This window comes from Mandrillus leucophaeus, unplaced genomic scaffold (assembly GCF_000951045.1).
Source record: "Mandrillus leucophaeus isolate KB7577 unplaced genomic scaffold, Mleu.le_1.0 Scaffold1493, whole genome shotgun sequence".
Classification (NCBI taxonomy): domain Eukaryota; kingdom Metazoa; phylum Chordata; class Mammalia; order Primates; family Cercopithecidae; genus Mandrillus; species Mandrillus leucophaeus.
Window position 1 is genome coordinate 25,631 of NW_012101469.1, and position 22,808 is coordinate 48,438.

The window sequence follows — 22,808 nt, forward strand, 5'->3', positions numbered from 1 at the left end:
CAGCTAATTTTTGTATTTTTAGTAGAGATGGGTTTCACCATGTTGGCCAGGCTGGTCTTGAACTCCTGACCTCAAGTGATCCACCCACCTAGGCCTCCCAGAGTGCTGGGATTACAGGTGTGAGCCACTGCGCCCAGCAGAGATTTGTTCACTTTTCTGAGGTAACTCTATTGTATTTAAAAGACATGGTTGCATACATTGAAAGTGAGTATAGAAGGAAATAAATCTGGACTCTTGAGATGAAGCTAAGGAAGCATCATTGTTTGATGTTAGTCTTCTAATCCATTGAAAAATCTTTCTATGAAAAGTGTTTTCAGAAATGGAGTAGAGACCAATAAAGCTGTGGTGCTACAGCTTTCTTGATTTCCTCTTGCTATCTTAAAAGGGTGAGTAATTCAATCCAGTTTAATGAGTATTGGCTACTGGGTATTTTTCAGTATCATAAACGCTGTGTTTTGCAAGTTTTTTTTTTTTTAACTCAGCAAATTATTTCGATGGAATTTTAAGTTGTCAAAAATGTTCTTTAATTGAACCTAGGAAATCTTTATTGAGTACCCTTTGTATATTGAAAAGGGGTGTACAAAAATTAATGATAAGTAGTCTTAATAGCAGGCAACTAATTATAATACAATATGATTGGTGCTGCTATGGAAGGAAATGCTCTAGAATTTTGTTTGTTTACATATACTTGAAAATAAAAATGCTTGAGGAATAAATGCTTGAGACGATAAAAATGGAAGAAGAAAACACATATTACAGGAAAGAGCAATGAACAATGGCACCATGGTTTAAATGTACATGATGTTGGGGGAATGACTAAAATATGTAGGGTATACGTGAGCATGGTCAAAAGCTGGCTAGAGACAGGCTGATGATGGGTCTTTAGTGCTAGAGACTTCATTATGAACAGTATCAGTAGCTCAAAGAGGTTTATAAAGTAATGACAAGGTTAACTTTGTTTTTAATGATCTACTTGAGACACCGGAAGGTAATCAAGTAGAAAAAAAAAACAATTCTTGGCCCCTCTTTAGCAGGTATGTTCTAAAAATGACAGCTAATTTGAATACTAACTTCTCGAAAATACAGATAGGAAGACAAATCTTCTAAAGACCAAATCCACCTCTACTCAACTTAATGGCTTTGTATCAGCTGTACTATGACCCCCTCTCATTCTCTTGGACCATGGGGAGATGAACGCATTGGTAATGAAATACCCATCAGTCCTCAACCACATCCCTATTTTAAAACTGAATTTGCACAATAGCTTTTTGAAAGGCCTGTCAGTGCTGCACTGTCGCCTCTGTCGCACTTCTCTGTGGGAGCTGACATTTTGCTGGTACTTCATCAGGCTGGACCACCTGCTGAGAGCCAGATTGGTAAGGGAAATGCATCTCACTGTGGGAAAGGACAGGAGATGTATTATTTAAATACAATTTATTTTACAGCAACTTTAAAAATCTGATTTACATTGTTTCAGAGAGGAGGAAGTATCTTGTTGTACCTTAGCTCTTTGCGTTTGGTAATACTTAAGACTTTAATTGCTTTTCTAATTTTTAAAACTTGTTTGCTGTTTTGCCTTGCTTTACACCTTTACACATACTCTTTTACTTCTACCTTAGATAACTGATAACTGTCTTTTCTTTTTCTTCTTCTTCTTCCTTTTTTTTTTTTTTTTTTAAACAAAAGTGTATAATTAAGGAAATGTCAGCCCTCATTCGTGCTGGGTGTGGTAGAGGAAGTTGGAAAACAGCTTAGAGGTTGTTAAAGGATTCTCTAGATTGAGTCAAAACCTCAGCTATACGAATTCTAGAGTAAAAGATGAGGAGGCTGTATTTACACATAAAGCAATTCAAAACCTTCTTTTGTCTGTTTTTTGAATCTTTAATCCATTTAGCCAAACAATTGATTTTTGTCTTAAAAATAAAATAGACTATTTAAATAGCAAATTTTTGTTGGTTGGAACTATTTGTTGGTTAATTCAACGAAAAAGATCAATCAGGTTATCTGTTTAGAAACAGTAAAATAAAACTGATACCTGAAAAGTAATAATTTCTTCATATCAAAAGAGAAAGTAAAAGTTAAGAAATTGTTTGGTGTGTTCAGAATACATCAATATTTGCCAGCCAGTGGTATGCTGGATCCGTAACTACCAGCTCGGGAAAGCCAACTGTTACATTTTCAGGAATTTTGCAAGGCATTTGAAATCACCATGGTAGGAGTATTATACCTTGGAAATAGGCAAACACTAAAACCCAGTGCTTTCATCTTTCACAGAGCCTGTTAAACATTTGCCGGCTTAGCACTGAGGAAGGCTTACACCTGTGTTCATTATGGTTTTTATGAAGTTTGATCAAATAGTATTTGAAGCATGGATGTATTTGGAATTAGTATTTCCCTTCCCATGTCTTTTCTCCATTCTACTTTTCTCTCCTTTAGTAGTAAAGGGGACTGTTTTATAAGTGCTCCTAAAAAAATAAAAGTAATCACTAAATGACTAAGGAACAGAAAATGAGGTTTCTGAAGAAACAGAAATAAAATATTCAGAGGAAATGTTACTATGTTGTTTTAGGTGTTTATTTTTCAAGAATTCGGGTAGTGCTGATGAGCTATGGTTAATATTCACAATAGGAGTAAAAGGAGAAAACGGTCTTAAATTAAAGAAACAATAAGTTGAATACGACTGAAGGAAAAAATATCTTCACTATTATGGGAACAGTTTAGGCCAACAGAGAATACTTTAAGAATAGGTAACTATTTTTCTTGGATATTTAGTCAACAATTGGTCTAAAGATGATGCCATTTTTTTCTCTGATTGCTAAGGAAAAAGTAGTAAACTAGTAAATATGAAAAAGACAGAAATGTATAAAGGAGAAAAATATTCACCCATAGTCCCACCATCTAGAGATGGCCACTGTTTAAAAACTGCTGTCCTCTCTTCTACAATTTCCCATATACATACATAGGTACATGTTCTTACAAATTTGAGTCATTCTCTACATACAGCTTTTAATATCAACTCAATGTCAATTTTTCTGACATTACATATTCTTCTAAAACATGAAACTTAATGGCCTCAGAAGAGTCCAGTGATATGTTATATAATTTGCTCAATCATTCTCCATCTAGTGGGTATTAAGGTTGTTTCTACTTTAAGCTTTTTTTTTTGTTATAAATAATGCTGGGATAAAAACAAGGCTAGCAGCCCTTCTCTGATTAGTTGCTAAAAGGCCTGACATATAAGATTTAACTGTCCTTCACAGAGATGATACATTCTTGTGAAGGGTGTGAGAGTGCCTGTGATTCCACTCCCATGGCCATACTACACCATACACATACTGTTCAGGAGGCAAAAACAAAAAACAGCAACAAAAAACCAATCTACCATAATCCAGAGGATTTTTTTAATACAGTGAAATAAAATAGTTAAAAAGATTCTCCCCAAGTATTTGTATTTATAACTTCCAAACAACAGGATTTATTAAAAAGCCAATACATTTAAACATAGCTTTTTGGTCTTCCCTGCCTCTAAAATATATTACTTATATAGCCTATGAGTATTTTTACAGTTCATTATGCAGAGTAACTAGGTTTTAAAATTCTGTGAGCACCATAACAGGATATTTAGAGAAATGTTGTATGCTTTTCTTCAAATACAAGCCACTTTTAAAATGCCACACACATTCTTTGTGAAGTACGCGTGAAGCATTTTTAATGAATTCTATCGTTTGGTTCCATTCATTTTCCTAAATATCTTATTATGGTGATTATATAATTTGTGTTTGTGTCTGTGTGTGTAAAATCAGATAATAGCATGTAATACTAAAATTGGACTGGACTGGGAGTCAGGGAATATTTTTGCGTATTGAATTCAATAGATGTATCATGATCAAATTGCCAATAAAATGTAAATAGTATTACTTATCACTAACAAATCTCTCAGGACTATCATGAAATGTTTTTCTGGGATTTGAAGTCATAGAAGGAAAGAACCGTAACATAACTATTAAAATTAATATTTTAAATAATGAGGAGTTTCTCTTTTTCTTCACTTGTTTTCAAATGGTCTATTTATATCACTTGACAATTGGAACAGTGTAAACTTTATCACTATCTGTTTAATAATTATTCCATTAAAGTTGACTTGGACAAGAGAAAATGTCACTTCACTGTGGAAATAGCAAGTAACTACCTTTTGAATATGTAAATTCTTACCTTTAAGTGGCTTTTTTTTTTGAAGCAAACAAGTAGGTTAGGGATAGCCAACTGCTTCTCCAGTAAACTATTCTACTGTTTGAAATGCTTGTCAAAAGTGCCAGAATAATAGTTCTAAAATAAAGAATCTTGCTATATACAGAAAGTCATAAAAGACCTAGTCCTATAACTTTTGCCTGAGGGTTCTCCTTGGGGGCAGCAATATTTCCCAAAGTGATCATATGATTAGCTCAGTGCTAAATACTATTTGCTTACATTTTATATATGTTGTTTTTGATTTTATATATTTGTTGGTTAATGGAAAGGTCCAAGCACTGAAAGCTAATTCAAATCACTGTTCACACTTCATAAAATGATAATCACAAATGTTTGCTAATCTTTATTAGACAAATTTGAAATAGTAATGATAAAAAAAAGTAGCATCATTACTATCCAGCCCATAGCTTTCCGCATGTTCTCAAGTCATTGTGTTTCATTGTCAATGGAGTAGAGAAGGTGATACAGGCAGGGTTAGCACAACTTATAAAGAATCACAACCAGAAAAGGGCACAGCAGGATAGCGGTTCTACCGTGTCCTTGAAACTAGTTCGGTGTAGCTAATCACTTTTTATCAGTCTCTAATCTGCTTCCATCTGAGATAATTCTAGTCTAGTAGGTTCTTAAAGTGCTGCTTTCAGTCTAAATTTGAATAGCATACCACGGTAGATTGCTTCCAAAAATGTCTGCAACCGTGTCTCTCAACTTGCGGGTCTTTTGCAATGGACTTCTGCTACTCTTCTTTTCAGTAGGTAGAATCTCTTTCTCCTCCCCCTGAACTTGAACTTGCCCCTATGACTTGCTTTAACCAATAGAATGTGGTGAAAGTGACAATGTGTGGCTTCTGAGGCAAGGCTTTTCCACCTTACATAGCTTTTGCTTGCACACTTTTGGAATGCTCCTTCTTTATTATCTTAAAACTGTCATGCTATGGGAAAGTCCAAGTTAACCTTGTGGAAATGTTTTGTGGAGGAAAGGGCAAGTTCCCTGGTTGAGCAGCCCAGCCATGCCCAGTCTGTTCTCAAATATCTACCAGCCAAAGCAGTCACGTGAGTGACCCCAGGGCATGCCAGTAGTATAATCGCCTCACCAACCCATAGAATTAAGGGAAATATTAAATCATTGTTTTAAGCCACAAAGTATTGAGGTAGTTTGTTACACAACAATAAATAGTGGGAATATGCATCCTAACATAGCAATATCTTGTATAGCAGGAAGAAAAAAGCATTTTTAAAGCTAACAGTTTTATTAACTTTGTTGGTTGTTTCGTCTAGGTTTATGACTTACATATGGTACAGGATTTTCCTGTGTAACCAGGAGTGCAGTCACAATTTCCAGTTTTTTGTTGTTGTTGTTGTTGAACTGACCTCCATTTTCACAGGGTGCAGAGGAGAACCAGCACTCTGGTCCCCAGAGGCCATCTGGGCAGACTTATAAAACAAAAAGAGAGAGAAAGAAAGAAAGAAAGAAACTTGTAAGAAGTCTCAAAATGGTCCAAGATTTCTACTGTTGCCTAACCAAGCTGGAAAAGTGTGTGTGTGTGTGTGTGTGTGTGTGTGTGTGTGTGTGTGAGCTGTAAGGAAAGAAATATCCTAGTAGCCTCCAAGGATTTATAACACTTCCAAAAGTATTCCCTGAAGAAATCAACATGATGCTATATCTTGTCACTTTGAAAACACAGATACAGAGGTTGGCTTTTTGCTGAAAATGTGGTTTTTCAGACAGTAACAATGGAAGCAATTTTGATATATATCTTTAGCAGCAGTTGCACAGAACAAAAACTGAAAATGAGATGTAATTTGTAAAGGAAGCTCAGGAGGCGTGGCACTCAGGAAGTTGCCCTCAAATGGTTGCCTAAATCCTGTTCTCCCAGACTTTGCTTCTTTTGTGAGCTAAAATAATCACACCAGAGGTTTACAAACTGTGTACTTTATGACAGTGTACAATGCATAAGGTGGGAGAAGAGAAAGAGTGATCTGCTTTGTTGACTGTTCTTTGAACTAGCAAAGGACAGGTGATGCTGCAGGGACCACTGAGGGCTCAGTGAGAGGTTTCCATGTGTGTTCTTCCATAGAAACCACTGGAATTAGAAACCCGGTGGAAAGCATTTTTTTTTTTTAATCCAAGGAAAACGGTGGAACTTTCTTAAAAATATAACACTTATGAAAAGTTACATCAAATCGAGTTGGGCTGTGAAGTATCTTCTTGTCATGGCAGTGTCTCTGAATAACAGAATTACAATATTTTCTGGGATATTCATACCCAATCTGTTGATTACTAACTCTGTTAAGCACTTTATGTAAAGTAGCTCATATTTCCAAAAGGGAACCCTATGGCATAAGCAAATTTATTTCCATTTTATATGAGAAACAGAGGCTCCCACAAGTTAAGTGACTTACTCTATATCACAAAGCTTGAACCCAGATCTTCTGGCCTCCGAAACTGGTGCTCTCAGCCACTACACCCAAATTTACTCTACAATACTAGGTACTCAGCATCTTTCAGGCCAATTAATCTGCTCTTAAAGATTCACCAGAGTTCAAAATTCGAAGTTCAACTGATGTGGAACTCTTCTAAAAAAAAAATCTGTCTTTCTTATCATGATCCAGGGGTTGTATGGTGTCAAGGGGCCAGCTGGACCAGAGTCCTCTACATTCTGAGGTCTGCCAGGAGTGGGCATGCAAAATACCCTAGGCTACAAACTGCTCTAAACAAGGCAAAGACACCAGCTGCTTTACTTTTTTCTTTCTTTCTTTCTTTTTTTTTTTTTTTTGCTATTTCACAGGTTAGCTGTAGAAACCATTTCTTCTGTTCTTAGAAGTCATTACTGATAAGCTAAATAAGGCCTGGTGCTGATTGCGGAGAATACTGTTCATTAGTGCCATTGAACCAATTTCCAGTCTTTAATTAACTATTCATCTGCAATCTAGACACAGGTTTGGAGTTAAGATTTTTAAAGATATGTCTGTCTCTAGGAGCACTTGGGCTACTTCACTCTTTTAAAAAAGAGAAAGAAAAACAACGGGCCTGATTTTCATCATGCACAACTCTTGGAGAGCTCTTTTTGCCTTGATTTCAACTGCCAATCACAGCAACCACATTCACCTGCTGCAGTCTGATTCATAATTTCATTTTGTGGTTAGACAAAAATATCAGAATTGGACAAAGTTATCTGATTGAAAAATAACATGTTTTCCAGAGATTATGGTGACCTGTCTATTTTGCTAATTTACATATACTTTCAACTCATTTTCCTTCACAGTAGGAATCTCAGAAGCATTTTCCAATAAAGTATATTCAGCAGCTGCTTTAATAAAATGTTATCAGAATAAATTAAGTTTACCTAGGTTTGTTATATGCCATTGTCTCCTCATACATTGACTTCCAGGGCATGACTTCTCCAGGGGAAAATGAATAAGGGGCTGACTCTGGGCTTAAAAATCAGTTGAAGCACGAAGATGTTTAGAAATTGTCATGGCACCTACTCTCATACCACATTAAACTTGTTAGTGTCATGTTAGGCTTTGATTTCCCCAACTTCCTTTCCCTAATGCCTAGAAAGTCACAATCCAGCTACCTAAGTAACCTCTGTCCATGAAATCTAGATGGACATCACTGCTTACCCTCTCCAGTTCTATAACCACTAGACAACCTAGAACAGAGAAACTGCCCTGTCCATTCAGCTCCAGGAAAGCCCTGCAGACTCTCTGAAGATGGCATTGCAAGGAGAAAATGAGGGTACGTGAGTGTCAAAGACCATTTTCAATCCTAGTGCCTGCCTCTATAAGTGGCCCCAACGAGATGATGGTTTCCTTTCGAACCTATTATTTCCTTCTGATTTTACACAAGGTTGTACTAAAGGGAAAAAATGCTGTGATATTTTCCTCTGAAATATAGTAATAAGTGCTTAATGCAAAATACATGATAATACAATAAAAATGTATAAAGAATAAAAATGCACATTTATGTATTAAGAAAATATTTATTGAGCAATATCTGTATATCAGGACTGTTTCAGGAGTTTGGGGATACTTGGTTGAACAAAATTTTTAGATACCCTTCACTCATGGGGTTCTGATCATAGCAGGAAAAGACAGGCAATAAATATTTGACATCATAATTAGAGTATGTGCTATATTAGAAAATGATAAGCACTATAGAAAAAGAAAAAAGTTGGGAAACTTACAAGTTACAGTTTTAAGTAGGGTAGTACTGATAAAATTCAGTAAAAAAGTAACATGAGACTTTTCGAAATGTGAAAGAGCTACTTAGGTACCTAGCAAAGAGCATCCCATGAATGCATAAGCCAGAGACAGTCAATACTGGCATCTTGGAATACCTTTTTCCAAATGGCATATGCATCTACACACACACACATATATATCTATATGTTACTTGTAATTGTAATTGTACTATACAATAACTTTTATATTTATAAAAAATGTAGGCTGGGCGCGGTGGCTCACGCCTGTAATCCCAGCACTTTGGGAAGCCGAGGCGGGTGGATCACAAGGTCAGGAGATCGAGACCCTCCTAGCTAACACAGTGAAACCCGTCTCTACTAAACATACAAAAAAAATTAGCCAGGTGTGGTGGCGGACGCCTGTAGTCCCAGCTACTCGGGAGAATGAGGCAGGAGAATGGCATAAACCTGGGAGGCGGAGCTTGCAGTGAGCCAAGATTGTGCCGTTGGACTCCAGCCTGGGCGACAGAGTGAGACACCATCTCAAAAAAAAAAAGAAAAAAAAAGAAAAAAAAAGTAATACCTACAAATTTGAAAAACCAAAACACCAATAACCATATTAAAAATTTTCAAAGTTTTTCTATGGTTAAGCATTAGCATCTTTGAATTACATTTGTTTGAATGATCAATCCTTAGATATAAATAAAATAATTCTAATTCTGGAAGTTGGTAGTGTCTTGGGTTGATTAGTTCAGTTCAAAGAAGTGGTTGCCTAGCTTTAATCTTTCTGGATATAATTATCTGCAGTGTGATCTTTCTTCCCTTGCTCAAGCTAACAAGGGGACAGGAAGCAGCAGAGGCTAAGAAGACTGCATTAAATAACTTTATTGCCCTATGTCTCAGTTTCCTCACCTGCAAATAGGGGATTCATAGAGCTTACCCATCTTCTGAGGGCACTGGTGGATTAACTAATTAATAATCATATGATGCTGAACAAAGGCTGAGGATTATTATTAGAGAAGAAAAAAACTCTATCATCAGAGCATACCTTTCTGGCATCTGTTGCCTTGGTAACCAGATTTGCAGGTGCAACTACCATTTTTGGCACTGCATTCCAGGGTATTCTTCTCCACACACTGACATTCTGAAGTGCAGCCAGCTCCGTAGGCACCCTTGGGACAATGTGCAAGCAAATTGAGGCAAAGCGGTCACCTGAAAACCATGCTTTGTTTATTTTAAATTGTTAGTGCATAGGCATGTAGTTCTGTGGGGCCTGATTATGGGGAAAACAAGAGGATCATCCTGACTGCCAAAAAAAAATAAGGAAACAAATGTCTTTTAAATCAGGCAATTCATTTGCTTTTTGGCAACTGGACGTGAACAGTGAAGCCTGAACTACTTAAAAGGCTTTGGTGCTTCCGGGAGAGAAATTGCTTCTCAAAGTGCTCCATTGGTGCCTATAGTTAATATTCTCCAAAGAAAGCTAAGGCCTGCCAGGCCCCATATTCATCCTGCTGCAGCATGGAGATGACGGACAAGCACTTATGAGAAGGCTGGCCGTTATTTTCATTCCCTTCTATTCTATGGTAATCGGAAATAATTTTACATCGTGTAGATAACACAAAGCTTTCATGGTGACAGCAGCGTTATCTTGGCCACATCTTTGGCAAATGGTACTTGCCTTCCTTTCATTATTTTCTCTATGCCATTGAGTATTAGGGATGGAAGGCAGCACAGGAATTCTAATACGAAAAAGTCGCACCTTGGCATTCAGGAAAACATATCCATAGTTTTCTCTTTGAGAAGTGTTACAGCAATTCAATTCCTTTTCTGAAATATCCCTCTGACATTTTTTTCTCCCCTATTACAGATGTCCAAGTGACATATCAAGTAAAAAATCCTTCAAGTTGGCCTCCAGGCTCAAGGTAATTGCATTGTGTGCCCACATAGGCTTTGCTGTAGAAAGCTGCTTAGAGAGAACACTTGACTTTCCAGTGGATGGAAAGAGACATTGGTAGATATCATTCCAAGTGATGGTTATGATGCCACCATGTAGGACCATCCTAGTCCCAGTTGCCAGGGATAGTACAGAGTTACCTCTAAAGTTAACAGAGTCCTTTTCAGGTTTCCCAATGGAGATAACAAATTATATGATCCTCTATTTCCTTTTCTATGGCTTCCAAGTTTTGGATCCTTTCCTATACCCACCAGGTCCCAGGGTCTCTCAGGCCATTGCCTGCCTTAATGTAGGTCTCTTCTTGCTCATTCTTAAATCCTTACTCAGGATTGTCCTTCATGCCCTATTCTTTCTGGTTCAGCACATAGAATTATGGTTCAGAAGACAACACAGACACAAAGAAATGCTTAAATGTGACCATTTGTATCTTAAGAACATCTCCTTACTGGAATATATTTGGAAATAAGGAAAAGTGAAAGAAGTAATCTCTTACACAGTGCCCATGCAGGGTTTGTAAGGCATTGAAATGTGTTCACCAAAAATTCATATGTTGAAGTTCTAACCCTTCAGTACTTCAGAATGTAAATTTATTTGAAATGGAATCATTGCAAACATAAGTAGTTAAGATGAAGTCATACTGGAATAGGATGGCCTCTAATTCAATATGACTACTGTCCTTATAAATAGGGAGTATTTGTATGCAGAGACATGTACCATATGAAGATTGAAGTTATGTTGCCACAAGCCAAGGAACTACCAGAAACTAGGAGAGAGGCCTGGGACAGATCTGTCCCTAGCACCTTCAGGGGGTTGTGGACACTTTGATCTTGGATGTCTAGCTTACAGAACTACAAGGCAATAAATTTCTGTTGTTTAAACCATTCAGTTTGTGGTACTTTGTTATGGCGGGACTAAAAAAAGAATATATAGAGTTGCAAACTCAAGTTCCTGAAGTCCAGGAAAGTGACATTAATCAATAAATCTTCAAGTCCAAGCAATAAGGGAGCCGCAAAGAACTAGAATGTATCTGTTTTTCCTAAAGATAGTCATATTCAAAATGCTAACTACCACCACCACCACCAACACAACAAACATATATGCTAAATTTTTTCCTGTGCCTCAGCTCCTCACAGCATGCAAATGAATAAATATCTACTATGCCAATATTATTAAACCCTAAAATCTTCAACCTGATGTTTCTGAAAAGTTAGCCCTTTAGGTTTTTGACCAGATCAATAATGATTCAGTTATTTTTGCCATAATATCTGATGTAACCTTTTTACATATTCTAAAGTTAATACTAAAAGTAGGATGTGTCTTGTTACACTAGGGGAACAATAATACAAATATTATCTTTTTTTTCTAGGTCAGTCTTCTTCTCTTGGCATATCCTAGGAGGTATATAACATTCTGGAACATACCATCTGCACCTCTATTGCTCATGGTTTCCCACACCTTTCCCCTTCTCTTCTATGTTGCTTGTCTAAGCCTAATGTTTCCTCATGCTCCAGGTTCAGTGTTCTGTGATGCCTTCACTGACTCTCTTATTGATATATTTACAATTTATCTTTCCTATGGATATGGCTTTTATAAAGTAGACAAGAATCATGGACATTCACTAAAAATAAAACATAAGACTCTAAAAGGTGTCTGTTATTAAGAGATGGCTATGGTATTAAGTCGCTCTATGGTTAGAATGTTTTTGTCCTCCCAAAATTCATATGTTAAAATCCTAACTCCCAGGGCTATGGTATTAGCAGTGATTAAGTGATTATGTCATGAAGGTAGGGCTTTCATGAATAAAATTAGTGCTCTTAAAAGAGACCCCAGAGAACTGCCTTGCCCCTTCCGCCATGCATGAGAACACAGTGAAAAGATGCCATCTAAGAACCAACAAGTAAGCCCTCCCCAGATACCAAATCGGATGTCTTGATTTTAGTCTTCCCAGTCTCCAGAACTGTGAGAAACAAGTATTTGTTGATTATGTACAACCTGGCTTATGGCATTCTGTTGTAGCAGCCCAAATGGACTAAAATACTGAAGTTCAATCAGGAAAGATTTTCAGAGGCATTAGTCTGTCAACAAAAAGAGAAGAGGATGTGAAATAGGTAGAGGATCAGGGTGAAGATGCTTTCAGGCTCATAGATACTTGCACATAGCATCAAGGTGGGATGGAGAACATTCAGAATTATCCCACTGGGAGAAATTCCAAAAGTTACTGCTGGGTTCAAGTATTTGTTAGTGATTGTGTTTTCTTGCATCCTTTGAAAAATGTGATTAATAGTCAAAATGCAAAATTAGGCATCTTAGAGAATGAGACTGCTTCACCCTGGAACAGAGAAATAAAAGAAACTTGTTCTGGCCTGAGGTATTCAACTTTGGTAAAGTATCAAACGTCTATTTAAACAGACTATTAACAATCCACTCCCATTAGTTAAGGTAAATATTAACCAGATGTAAAACAAAATTAGAAACATTTTTCTTTCATTTATCAAAATCTAGATTCTGTAATTCAAAGAGGCTAAATGCTATAATATATTTGTCATATATATAAAACTATAAAAAACATTTTTTACCCTCTTCCTTTGTGTGACAGTAGTCTCTGCACTTTTCTGTGCTTTCATGTTTTACGCACAGAGCAAATTAATTGCCTGCAAGCTACGCAGATGACAAAACCACCCATAGCACCCTGGCTCACACATACGGGTGCCATACATCCTGTGGCAACGACCATTGTTGGCACAGTTACATTTCCTTTTGCTGTTCTTCCCAAAGAACCCTTTTGGCCATCCTGGAGGGTGAGAGGACAAATGAAGAAAATATTAACCCACATGTAAAACTTGCTAGAGTTATTGTTATAGGAAGTCAGGAGATTGAGAAAGGCGAAACGTTTCCAATCTGGTTGAAGTGAGGCTAGAGAGATCTTTTAAAAACCAACAAGATGATTCTGTATCCTCTGCTTAAAATCCTACAATGACTCGTCATTGCTGTTAGGTCAAAAATACCAAACTTAATAAGACTGGGGCCCCTGAGCTTGCTGACCTCATGTTGTACTACCCTCTCCCTGTCTGCCTGTGCTCCGCTGGCCTCTGCAGGTTTCATAGTGCATCCCATGCCTTCCTGCTGCCTCTTAATCAGGAAAGCCCTTTCCCCACTCTTCCCATGTTTTATCTCTCCACATTTTGCAGGCTTTTGCTTAAATGTCCCTTCTCCATAAGTCTCTCTCCTAGGCTCATACAGTCTGCGTTGTCCTCATGGTCTCGCCTCCAACCACATATTAATATTTAACTTGTAATCCCTACCAGTATTTGTAATTTATGGTTGCCTTGAACAAAATCGCAAGTTCCACATGGAAGCATAATAATATATTTTTTTTCCTTTTTGCTATCATATCATAATGTCTGGTGCCATTCCTTGCAACCACTTAATGTATTTTTTAAATAAATAAATGAACATTGCTCACAAAGATAAGTAACTGAAATGCCAGCAGGAACCTTACTGCATCTCAGAAAGTGAAGTAAACTTGGTTTCCAACTCCCCAATTCCATCAACTGTTGAGAAGCTAATAAACTCCTCATGATTTCTGGCAATCCCTAGAGACTTACATCCTCATTGACTCTGTGCCTTCAGCTTTTGTGCCTGTACAAACAGGTTCTTTTTTTGTGCTTTATTAACCCATGTAGGAATTGTGGCCTCTTCACTGGTTTACACACACACACACGCACACACACACACACAAAATCTATGCACAGTACTCATTGGAATTTTGTGAGATTTTTTATCTATCATCTCTTTTTCTCTTTTTCTCTCTACCTCCTCCCCTTTTCTTCTAATTTTCATCTGTCTTCCTCCCTGGTTTCCCCAAGGAGCTCCATTGTTCTTCATTTTGTTATGCAGAGAAAATAACTTTTCCTAAGCTCCTACATCTAAACCTGTACACATAAATGTAAGTTTTTGCTCGGTAGAAGAAAAAGGCTTTCTCTGTAAGAGGATTCATCCTGCTTAGATCACAGTTGGAGATTTAAGTATCACTTATTTTGTTGTTACACATGTCATTGTGTAACAACAAATTGTACTCTTTTATATATAGAGAGACACAGCTTTCACAGCCTTTTACTTCTTCAGAAAAAGGCCATTTTGGAAAATACACATGCAACTTTCACTTAGTTTATTTCCCATAGAAACCCCAAGAACTTAAGGAGTTATCTTACTGACTGGCACCAGACATTCCTTCCGTCTTTACAAGTTTTCCCATGAACCCCTGGGGGGCTCTGGCACTGCCCAGTCAGAAGATCATAGGTGCCTCCATTCTGACAATTACAGATGCTACCACATTCTTTCTCATTGGTCTCTGGGGAACAAGCTATGAAGAAAATAGAGAAGATGAACAAGTAATGGAACATACGTTTTCTGATACAAATGGAGGGAAAAAATAGCTTGTCTTTCTATCAGGATAGATACCAAGTAATTAAAAACTCAGTAGCTTACAGGCCCAGGAAAAATTTCTGGCATGTTCCTAGATTGTATAGCATAATCACTCCCATGGGATTACTGATACAGCTAGTTAAAATAATGATGACTGAAGAAATTGCTAACAAGCTTCAAATGCAAAATTTATCTCATTTCTTAAACTCTAACCCTCACACTTTAAAAGCTACCCAGGCATCTTTGCTGTACAATTCTAACCAACCCTAAGGAGAAACAAACTGCGTCTTCTATTTTGAAAACTGAGGGAAAATGCTTTTAAAATATCATGTATTTTTAACCGGGAATGAATGCAGCTAAGGTTCTCATGGGGGTCCCAAGGTAGTTTTCATTGTCAAAGATAAGGTAAAGTCAGGGAAACAACAGTTTTCATTAGTTTGTTGGTATTTTTGTTTTTAGTGCTCTATAAAAACGATAAATTGGGAAAAATGTCAGTGACCATATTTTAATGTAAGCAAATGTAGCTTACATCAAAATAATTTCCGTAATCATTGTAATTGAAATTTTGTCATAATAGGCTAAAAGTTATAAAATTACATTTATAAAATCTGCTCCATTCACCCCATGTTCCCATTTCAGATGGTAATATGGAACTTGGCTTCTTATTCACCCTTTTCTTTGCTTTCAAGCCATAGGCTGCTATGAAAGGGAAAAAAGGAAAGAATAAAACAAAAAGGAGAGACTAGCAACAAACATTTGCTGTGGCCTATATTATTAATTCACATTTTGTTAGCGTTTGCGTTTTAATAGCAATTACAGAAGGGGCAATTTTAAAAAACTGACCTGTAAAATGAAGCTAAGGAAGTTTAAATGGCTTGCACAGTGTCTGGATTATGGCAAGTCATCAATATAGATAAACCAACACTATAATTTGACACTCCCTCACAAAGTAAATGGCGATTATCACATAGTCTATAGATTTACCAAATACTTCATTAGATCAAACAGTGCAGAGATTCTGGGGAAGAAAAATGTAAAACAAACACATGTCCCAAACCACAGCTGGATGATGTAAAAAAAAAGTCATAAATCTCTCCTCCCATGTTTTAGTCTACTCATTTGTCATACGAAAAATACTCCTATCTTTCCTTTCCACCAGATAGAGTCTCACAATAATAAACGATTTGAATATGAAATCTTTCATAAGAAATGGGGTCCTAAAAATGTGCTTTTAAAATTAAATAATATGTGGTCATTTTAAAATTGTTTCAATATAATTATTTGAAGAAACCTCTAAGAAATCAAAGTAGATATTTTCATTATAGACGAATAAATATATTGGGCTAGAAGATCTACTCAATGGGAAAACTGACTTCAAGATCCCTGTTGAAAGTTCTTTTTTCATTTCTTTTGCTGCATTTCAAAAGCTGACAATCTTAAAAATGTAGCCAACGAATAACTGGTCTCTTCTGCTTATTGTAGTTTAAAGGGATTTATTTTTATTATTATTGTTTTTTGTAGAGACTAGGTCTTGCTATGTTGCCCAGACTGGTCTCAAACTCCTGGCCTCAAGTAATCTTCCTGCCTCAGCCTCTCAGAGTGTTGAGATTACAGACATGAGCCAGCACCCTTGGCCAATAGGGATTTTAAAGAAAATATTCCCACTCCCTCTTTTTGTTAAAAAAAAAAAATGAACAATTGTTTCTCATTTCTCTAAAATGGATTGTTCTGCTTTCACTTTTGTAGAAGACATAAGAGAAGGTTAGAGAGACAGTGAAAAGAAGATAGAAGTTCTGCTTTCAGGGGTAGACTCCCCTTTATTGCAACATGTAAATATTTAAGAGATCCCCAAGGTTTTCTAAAGCCAAAGAAGATGCCATGTCATTTTTATTTTATCAGCAAGCTTATTTTCAATATTTTAATATTAATTTTATATCAGAGATATTTCATTCTTATGTGTTGGAGATATATTTTTTCATTATTATATTTTTTAAATTTATTGCTGTTTAAAATATTTTTTTTTCAGTTTTTAATTTTTTATTTAGTTTATTTTATTCTTATTTGAGATATATTTTTTAGTTTTTTTTATTATGTTAGGGATCAAATATTGGGAGATGCATACTTGCCAATAAAACTTACAATATAAGGTAAATATTGACTTACTAGTAGACATATAATAATATTTATTTGATCCCAATTTTATATACTTGAGTGTGTCAAGTTGCAGGTCAATATAGCTAGGAGTTTCAACACCAAGTTTTATCCATGTGTTCATTCATGCACTGGATGCCTCCAGTATGGAGAAATTCACAATGAATAAGCATGAATAGGATCTGGCCAGTGAGCTCTCGGTCTAGTAAAGAAGATAGAAAATGAACATAGTGAACTCTAATCCAATGTGGAGAGAAAGAAATTTTTTAATCCACTCAAAACATAAATAGCTATGTTATTCTGAGGCCATTAAGTAAAGCGTCATGCAATAGGCAGCAATAGGCTTCAAGGATGACAGTTTAGCAAAAGGCGCAATGATGAAAGTGCAGCACATTAAGTAGTGAGTGGTTCAGTTTGCTGGAAATAATAGGTTAGGCGAAGAGTTATGACTAGGACAAAAAGCCAAAAAGATTTTTGAGAGTCTGATGGTCACCAGTGACTGGGTAAGATGTATACACTTTATATGAAGGGAAAGGGACAAAATTTTTGAGCAGCAGAGAAACATGATCAGAGGGATGCATGAGGAAGATCCTCAAAACCCTAACTAGTTATCTTGGTTAAACCATTTCACTATGTTATGACTCAAGTTTTGCATCTATATCATATAATAGTAACAACAGCTGTGTTCTTCCCATACGTAGAGAGTTCAAAAGAAAATCTGTTCATATCATCTTCCAAGACAATCACAAAAACTAAGACAAAACATTTATATAAATAGAACTCATAAGATGAATTTAAAAAGAGAAAGAAGAAACAAAGATAGTCAATACATTTTATTTTATCACTCGGAAGTTTGAATTCCTGAAAGCATACCTTCATTTAAAATATGGAGGAAAGGAATTTTGGGCAGAATCATTTTTAAATCTTTGAACTTACTCATGAGAGACTTGTATTAAAAAAAAAGTCATTAACTGTGTTAACATATTTTTAAAAAGAAAAAGAACAAAAAAATACAAAAAGCCAAGCAGCAAACAGTCAAGCAAGTCCATTTAAATTGCACTTTGTAGCACAAATCCTTTCCTTTTTCCTTCATTGGGAATAGCTTGTCAGGGCCTAACGATTTATTTAAATGGAGGGATTTTTATAGGCCTAGAATATTAGGATCCTTTATTAACTTTTACATTCCATGGATAAACGAGAGACAGCATGTCAAGTTTCCTAGGGAACACAAAATCTCCTTTTTAAATCACATTTTCAGTTTAAAACTTAAGCACTTCATAAGCATTATTTAAGCCCAACAAATAAATTAATTGTCTTCTTGTCCTTATCAGTTGCTTACTTTATTAAAATATTTTGGGGAGAACATATGTAAAGGAGTGGTTTGGAGTGTTTGCCCAATTCTCAGGGTGCCACTTACGTAATTTCATTACAAAGAATGCCACCCCAACCTGCTGGGCAGGAGCATTCACTCTTTCCTTCCTGGCTCTTTCCTCCATTCATGCAGTCCTTGCAGCTCAAGCTGCAATTGTGTCCAAAGATGTGATCTAAACAGACTGTAATGTGATACCATCTTAGCTTGCCCACAATCATCTACATAACTAAAAATCAAAATAAAACTAATTTCCTAAAAAAAAAAATCCTTGAGCATAGTTCCTAAAGAATCTTTAAAAAGGACAACAGCAAGATACAGCTTTTAAAATAAAGCTTATTTTACTTTTTCCAATTATTACACTGGAATATTGTCCCTAAGAATACTTAGAATCTTTAGGAATTTCTTTTTTAAAAAAGAAATTATCATTGATTTGAGAACAAAAAACATAATCAAGGTTCCTGAAATTTTGATGCTTTTTCTTTCAGGATTTTTTAAGTACAGTTTTGTTTTCTGAGTAAATCTTTTTATTAAAATTTAATATGTAGAGAAGTACACAAATCTAAACTGTATACTTCAAACTTCTTTTCACATTGCAAATAACTCATGTAAATGCCACCCAGATAAAGATACATAATATTACTAGCAATCCAAAATCTCAAAGGTGACTTGATAATTTTCCATCATTAATTTCATAAATTAAGCACTGTGGTGATCTCTACCACCACAGATTATTTTCCCTTTTTTTGAACTTTTTATAGGTAGAATTGTAAAGTGTGTACTCTTTGGTGTCAAGCTTCTTTCATTCAACACAGTGTATGTGAGATTCATGCACATTGTGTATGCAAGAGTTTATTTTTTATGGTTATATAGTATTCTACTGTATTAATGTACCACAATGTATTTATTTATCCATTCTCTTTTTGAGGGACATTATCATATCGAGTAAAGGTGGAGAGACGTGTATTCAGTTGTTTAAGGCTCATTCCATTTTAACTTTTGTCCTTGTTTCTAGGGTAGGGACTTTAAGATGCCCTAATTGAAAACTTGGCATTTTTACCAAGGCCCTTCTACTTCGGCAGGCCTGAGCTCCAAGTTCTGCCTCCCCATCATCATGAAACTGCTGATAAATATGCTTCACTCTTCAAACTCTTAGCAGCTATCTTTCAGATTCCTGGCACAACCCATTAATTGGCAAATGGCATGAGGAGAAAAGCATCTGAGACCATCCTACTTCTTTGGTCTTCTCTTCTTTGCAGATCTTGGCCACTCAAGTTCTGATTGCTGTTGTTGCTGCCCCCAACTATTTCTCTTCTGACTTTGATTAGCCAAAACATCGGAAGTTTAATTAAGAAACATTAAAGTACTTCTATTTTTATATAGAGACATTTATTGATATTATTATGATTTGACCACTACATAAAAATATTTGTCCTATTTTTCTGAATACATTCTAAAGCAATCATAAGCTTTGATATTGTTAAAATACAATAAATAGAGGGAGAACAAAAAGAACATCTCTGTTTTACAAAGAAAAAAAAGAAGAAGTGGACTGGCTGCAAACAGTTACTTTTGATAGAGATTTACTTTGATCAGAAATCGATGCTTGAGCTCTGTTGTTTAGATATATAAGAAAACCTGCTCACATTTTGAAGATTTTTTTGGTCCCTTTGACCATATTAAACAATTAGTTCTCTGCATTTTAAAACCTAGAAAGGAACTACATTTTAGGGCTATTTAAGGTAAATTTTAACTATCTAAAATGATTTCTAGTGAGATTTTAATAGAATAATTAAAAGATCTCAATTTTTCTCCCCATTATGCTAATTTAAAGATATTTTTCTGCTCCATTTTCCTGTATTAACTTCAAGAACACCCCTCCGCACTGCACCCTCAGTTCTACAAGTACCTACACAGCACTCCTTTATTGTACAAAAGGAAATAAAAAAGACAAAAGATGATGGATTTCATAGAAAGCTCTGAAGAAGTGACTTTGGCCCTACTTTTCTTGCAAACTTCATATTAAAACATACGATAGCATTAAATATTGATAGTAAAATTGTCTACAAAAATGTAGCAAGTTATCTAAAAATAAAAGTGAGTATAATAAGGTAAATTCTTTTACACATCAAATTTGTGCAAAGCAGTCAGTTCTCTACAAGTATCTTTTTCCTCTTCCTCCTCATCTTCTTCATCTTTGTAGGTAGGAGGCAGAAAGGTAGCAACATAATGAAGCTGTTGAGGTGGGCTCTTGAATAGAGGACCTGGAAACCTCACAACTTCTCATTCCTCTTCTTCTTCCTCTAGCTCATCATCATCTAAAGCTAAGGCCACAGAAGAAAATGTGAGGTTTCAACCTGGTTAAAAGAAGGAAATACTGTGCAAAGGTTGATAGAGAAATGAGAGAGTTTGAACTAGACAGCCAAGGCAGGGGGTGACAGAAAGGTAAAATGCTTTGAGATGGCCATTTCAAAAGTCTATTGTAAATGAAGGTGAGAAGCTGCCGGCACACAGTTAAAACTGTAGCAGAGAGAACAAAAGAAAATAAGGAAAGATCTTAGTCTGTGAAGGCAGAAAGGGGACGGCAGGTTGAGTTAAGAAATATGTGGCCTCCATTGCTCCAGAAGAACAAGATGAAGGTGGAAGTAGTTTAGAAAAGATATTAATACAATAAAATTCTTCAGTGACTTACAGGTGCAAGTTTTTCTGTCATTTCCAATTCTGTAACCTTCTTCACAACTACATTGGTATGTTCCCATAGAATTAATGTAGTTGGTCACAGACTATACTGACATCCAGACACTCACCCACATCTAAGAAAATTTAAACAGTATCTGCTTTTAGGCATTGAGAGATATGATATATTTTATGAAGTAATAGACATATTTGTGTTCCTCTTGTGACCTTTATTAAACAATAACAATGCACTGCCACATAGACAGCAAGCATAGCCCCCTAAACTCTTTCTCAAGTACACTCGGCCAATTATTTTTCCTTCACTCATTTTCAAGTTTATTGTACTACACAGACAAGGTATTTCTGAGACCTTGTTTGTAAGGTTGAGATGAAAAACTTAAAATAAATTCAGGCCGGGCGCGGTCGCTCACGCCTGTAATCCCAGAACTTTGGGAGGCCGAGGCGGGCGGATCACAAGGTCAAGAGATCGAGACCTTCCTGGCTAACATGGTGAAACCCCGTCTCTACTAAAAAATACAAAAAAATTAGCCTGGCGTGGTAGCGGGTTCCTGTAGTCCCGGCTGCTTGGAAGGCTAAGGCAGGAGAATGGCGTGAACCCGGGAGGCGGAGCTTGCAGTGAGCTGAGATTGCGCTACTGCACTCTAGCCTGGACGACAGAGGCAGACTCCATCTCAAAAATAAATAAATAAATAAATAAATAAATAAATAAATAAATAAATAAATAAATTCAATGGTCTCAGGCTGTGTACCCTTTTGTAGAATGTTCATTTACTCTCGAATTATTCAACACACATGATAGAAAACTTATTCTAGGTGTAAGTCAGTACAAGCTTTGTGGACAATTTTAGAGAAGAAAGAATTTTAGGCCTTGATTGCATGCGACTCACTGGTTTATGACCAAGTCTGAGTCCAGACTTTGGTCAATATGTTCGCAATACTATAAGTTCATGTATGAGCTTCTAAGCTTTACCTCAGATTGTTGATGCCTCTTCCATTTGCATGCGTGTATGCAAGTATGTATGTTCATGCTATACAATCATCTCTTGGCTCATTCTGCTTAAGAGCAGATGGTACATGAAATTTTAAAAATGTTTTTGGCTCTGTTAATTGAATGTAATGTGGTAAATGGCAATATACTCTACTGTGTTTAGTATATATAGATATCATAGTTGTGTGTTCATTGCTGTTATCTTCATTGCAAGGCTGGGGAACTTGGCTATCTATCACCTTTGACAGAATTCTGAAATGTGTTTCTTTAAGCAAAGAAAAACTAATTTCTCAGAGGCATTACAGTCTTATGTAATTTGATTGTTATTGAAATAGATATCAATCTTCTAATCTTTGATTTTAAGAAAAATATGGTTCAAAATAATGGTAACAATAATATAAAATGAAAATTTAAAGATTAAACAATTAAGGTAAACTTTTAAAGTAAATTACAGCAATGGTTACATGAGCTATTCCTAATTGTATAAACAAAGTCAACAAACTCTACTCACTAAATTCAAAGTCTTATATTAAAAAAAAATACAAGCAAAAAATCACCTGAAAGGTAGGTGAACTAATTTTAACATGCAAGTTAAGAAATATAAACGACTCATTTTAAAACTTGCATTAGTTATATTAATATTAGATATGTAAGGGATTCTGGTACAGATTTGGACTGTGGCTCAGTGTGCGTCTCCGCTTTAAATAAAAAAAAAAAAAAAAAAAAACTCATTCAAAATGTCTTCCAGTAACCAACTTTCTTATTCCAGTCAAGTTTGCCATAGGTGGTT

General features: G+C 35.9%; 1 protein-coding gene across 1 annotated transcript in view; it reads right to left on the bottom strand.

The window, feature by feature from the left end:
• Nucleotides 1-500: 500 nt before the first annotated feature.
• LOC105535666 (EGF-like and EMI domain-containing protein 1) overlaps nt 501-22,808 on the bottom strand; it is a 37,821-nt gene continuing 15,513 nt past the window's right edge. The window contains 6 exon segments of the mRNA XM_011974831.1: nt 501-1,395; nt 5,536-5,669; nt 9,480-9,616; nt 13,053-13,231; nt 18,378-18,534; nt 20,459-20,657. Of these exon segments, the coding sequence (XP_011830221.1) occupies nt 1,393-1,395; nt 5,536-5,669; nt 9,480-9,616; nt 13,053-13,231; nt 18,378-18,534; nt 20,459-20,657 (809 nt within the window). The 3' untranslated portion in view covers nt 501-1,392.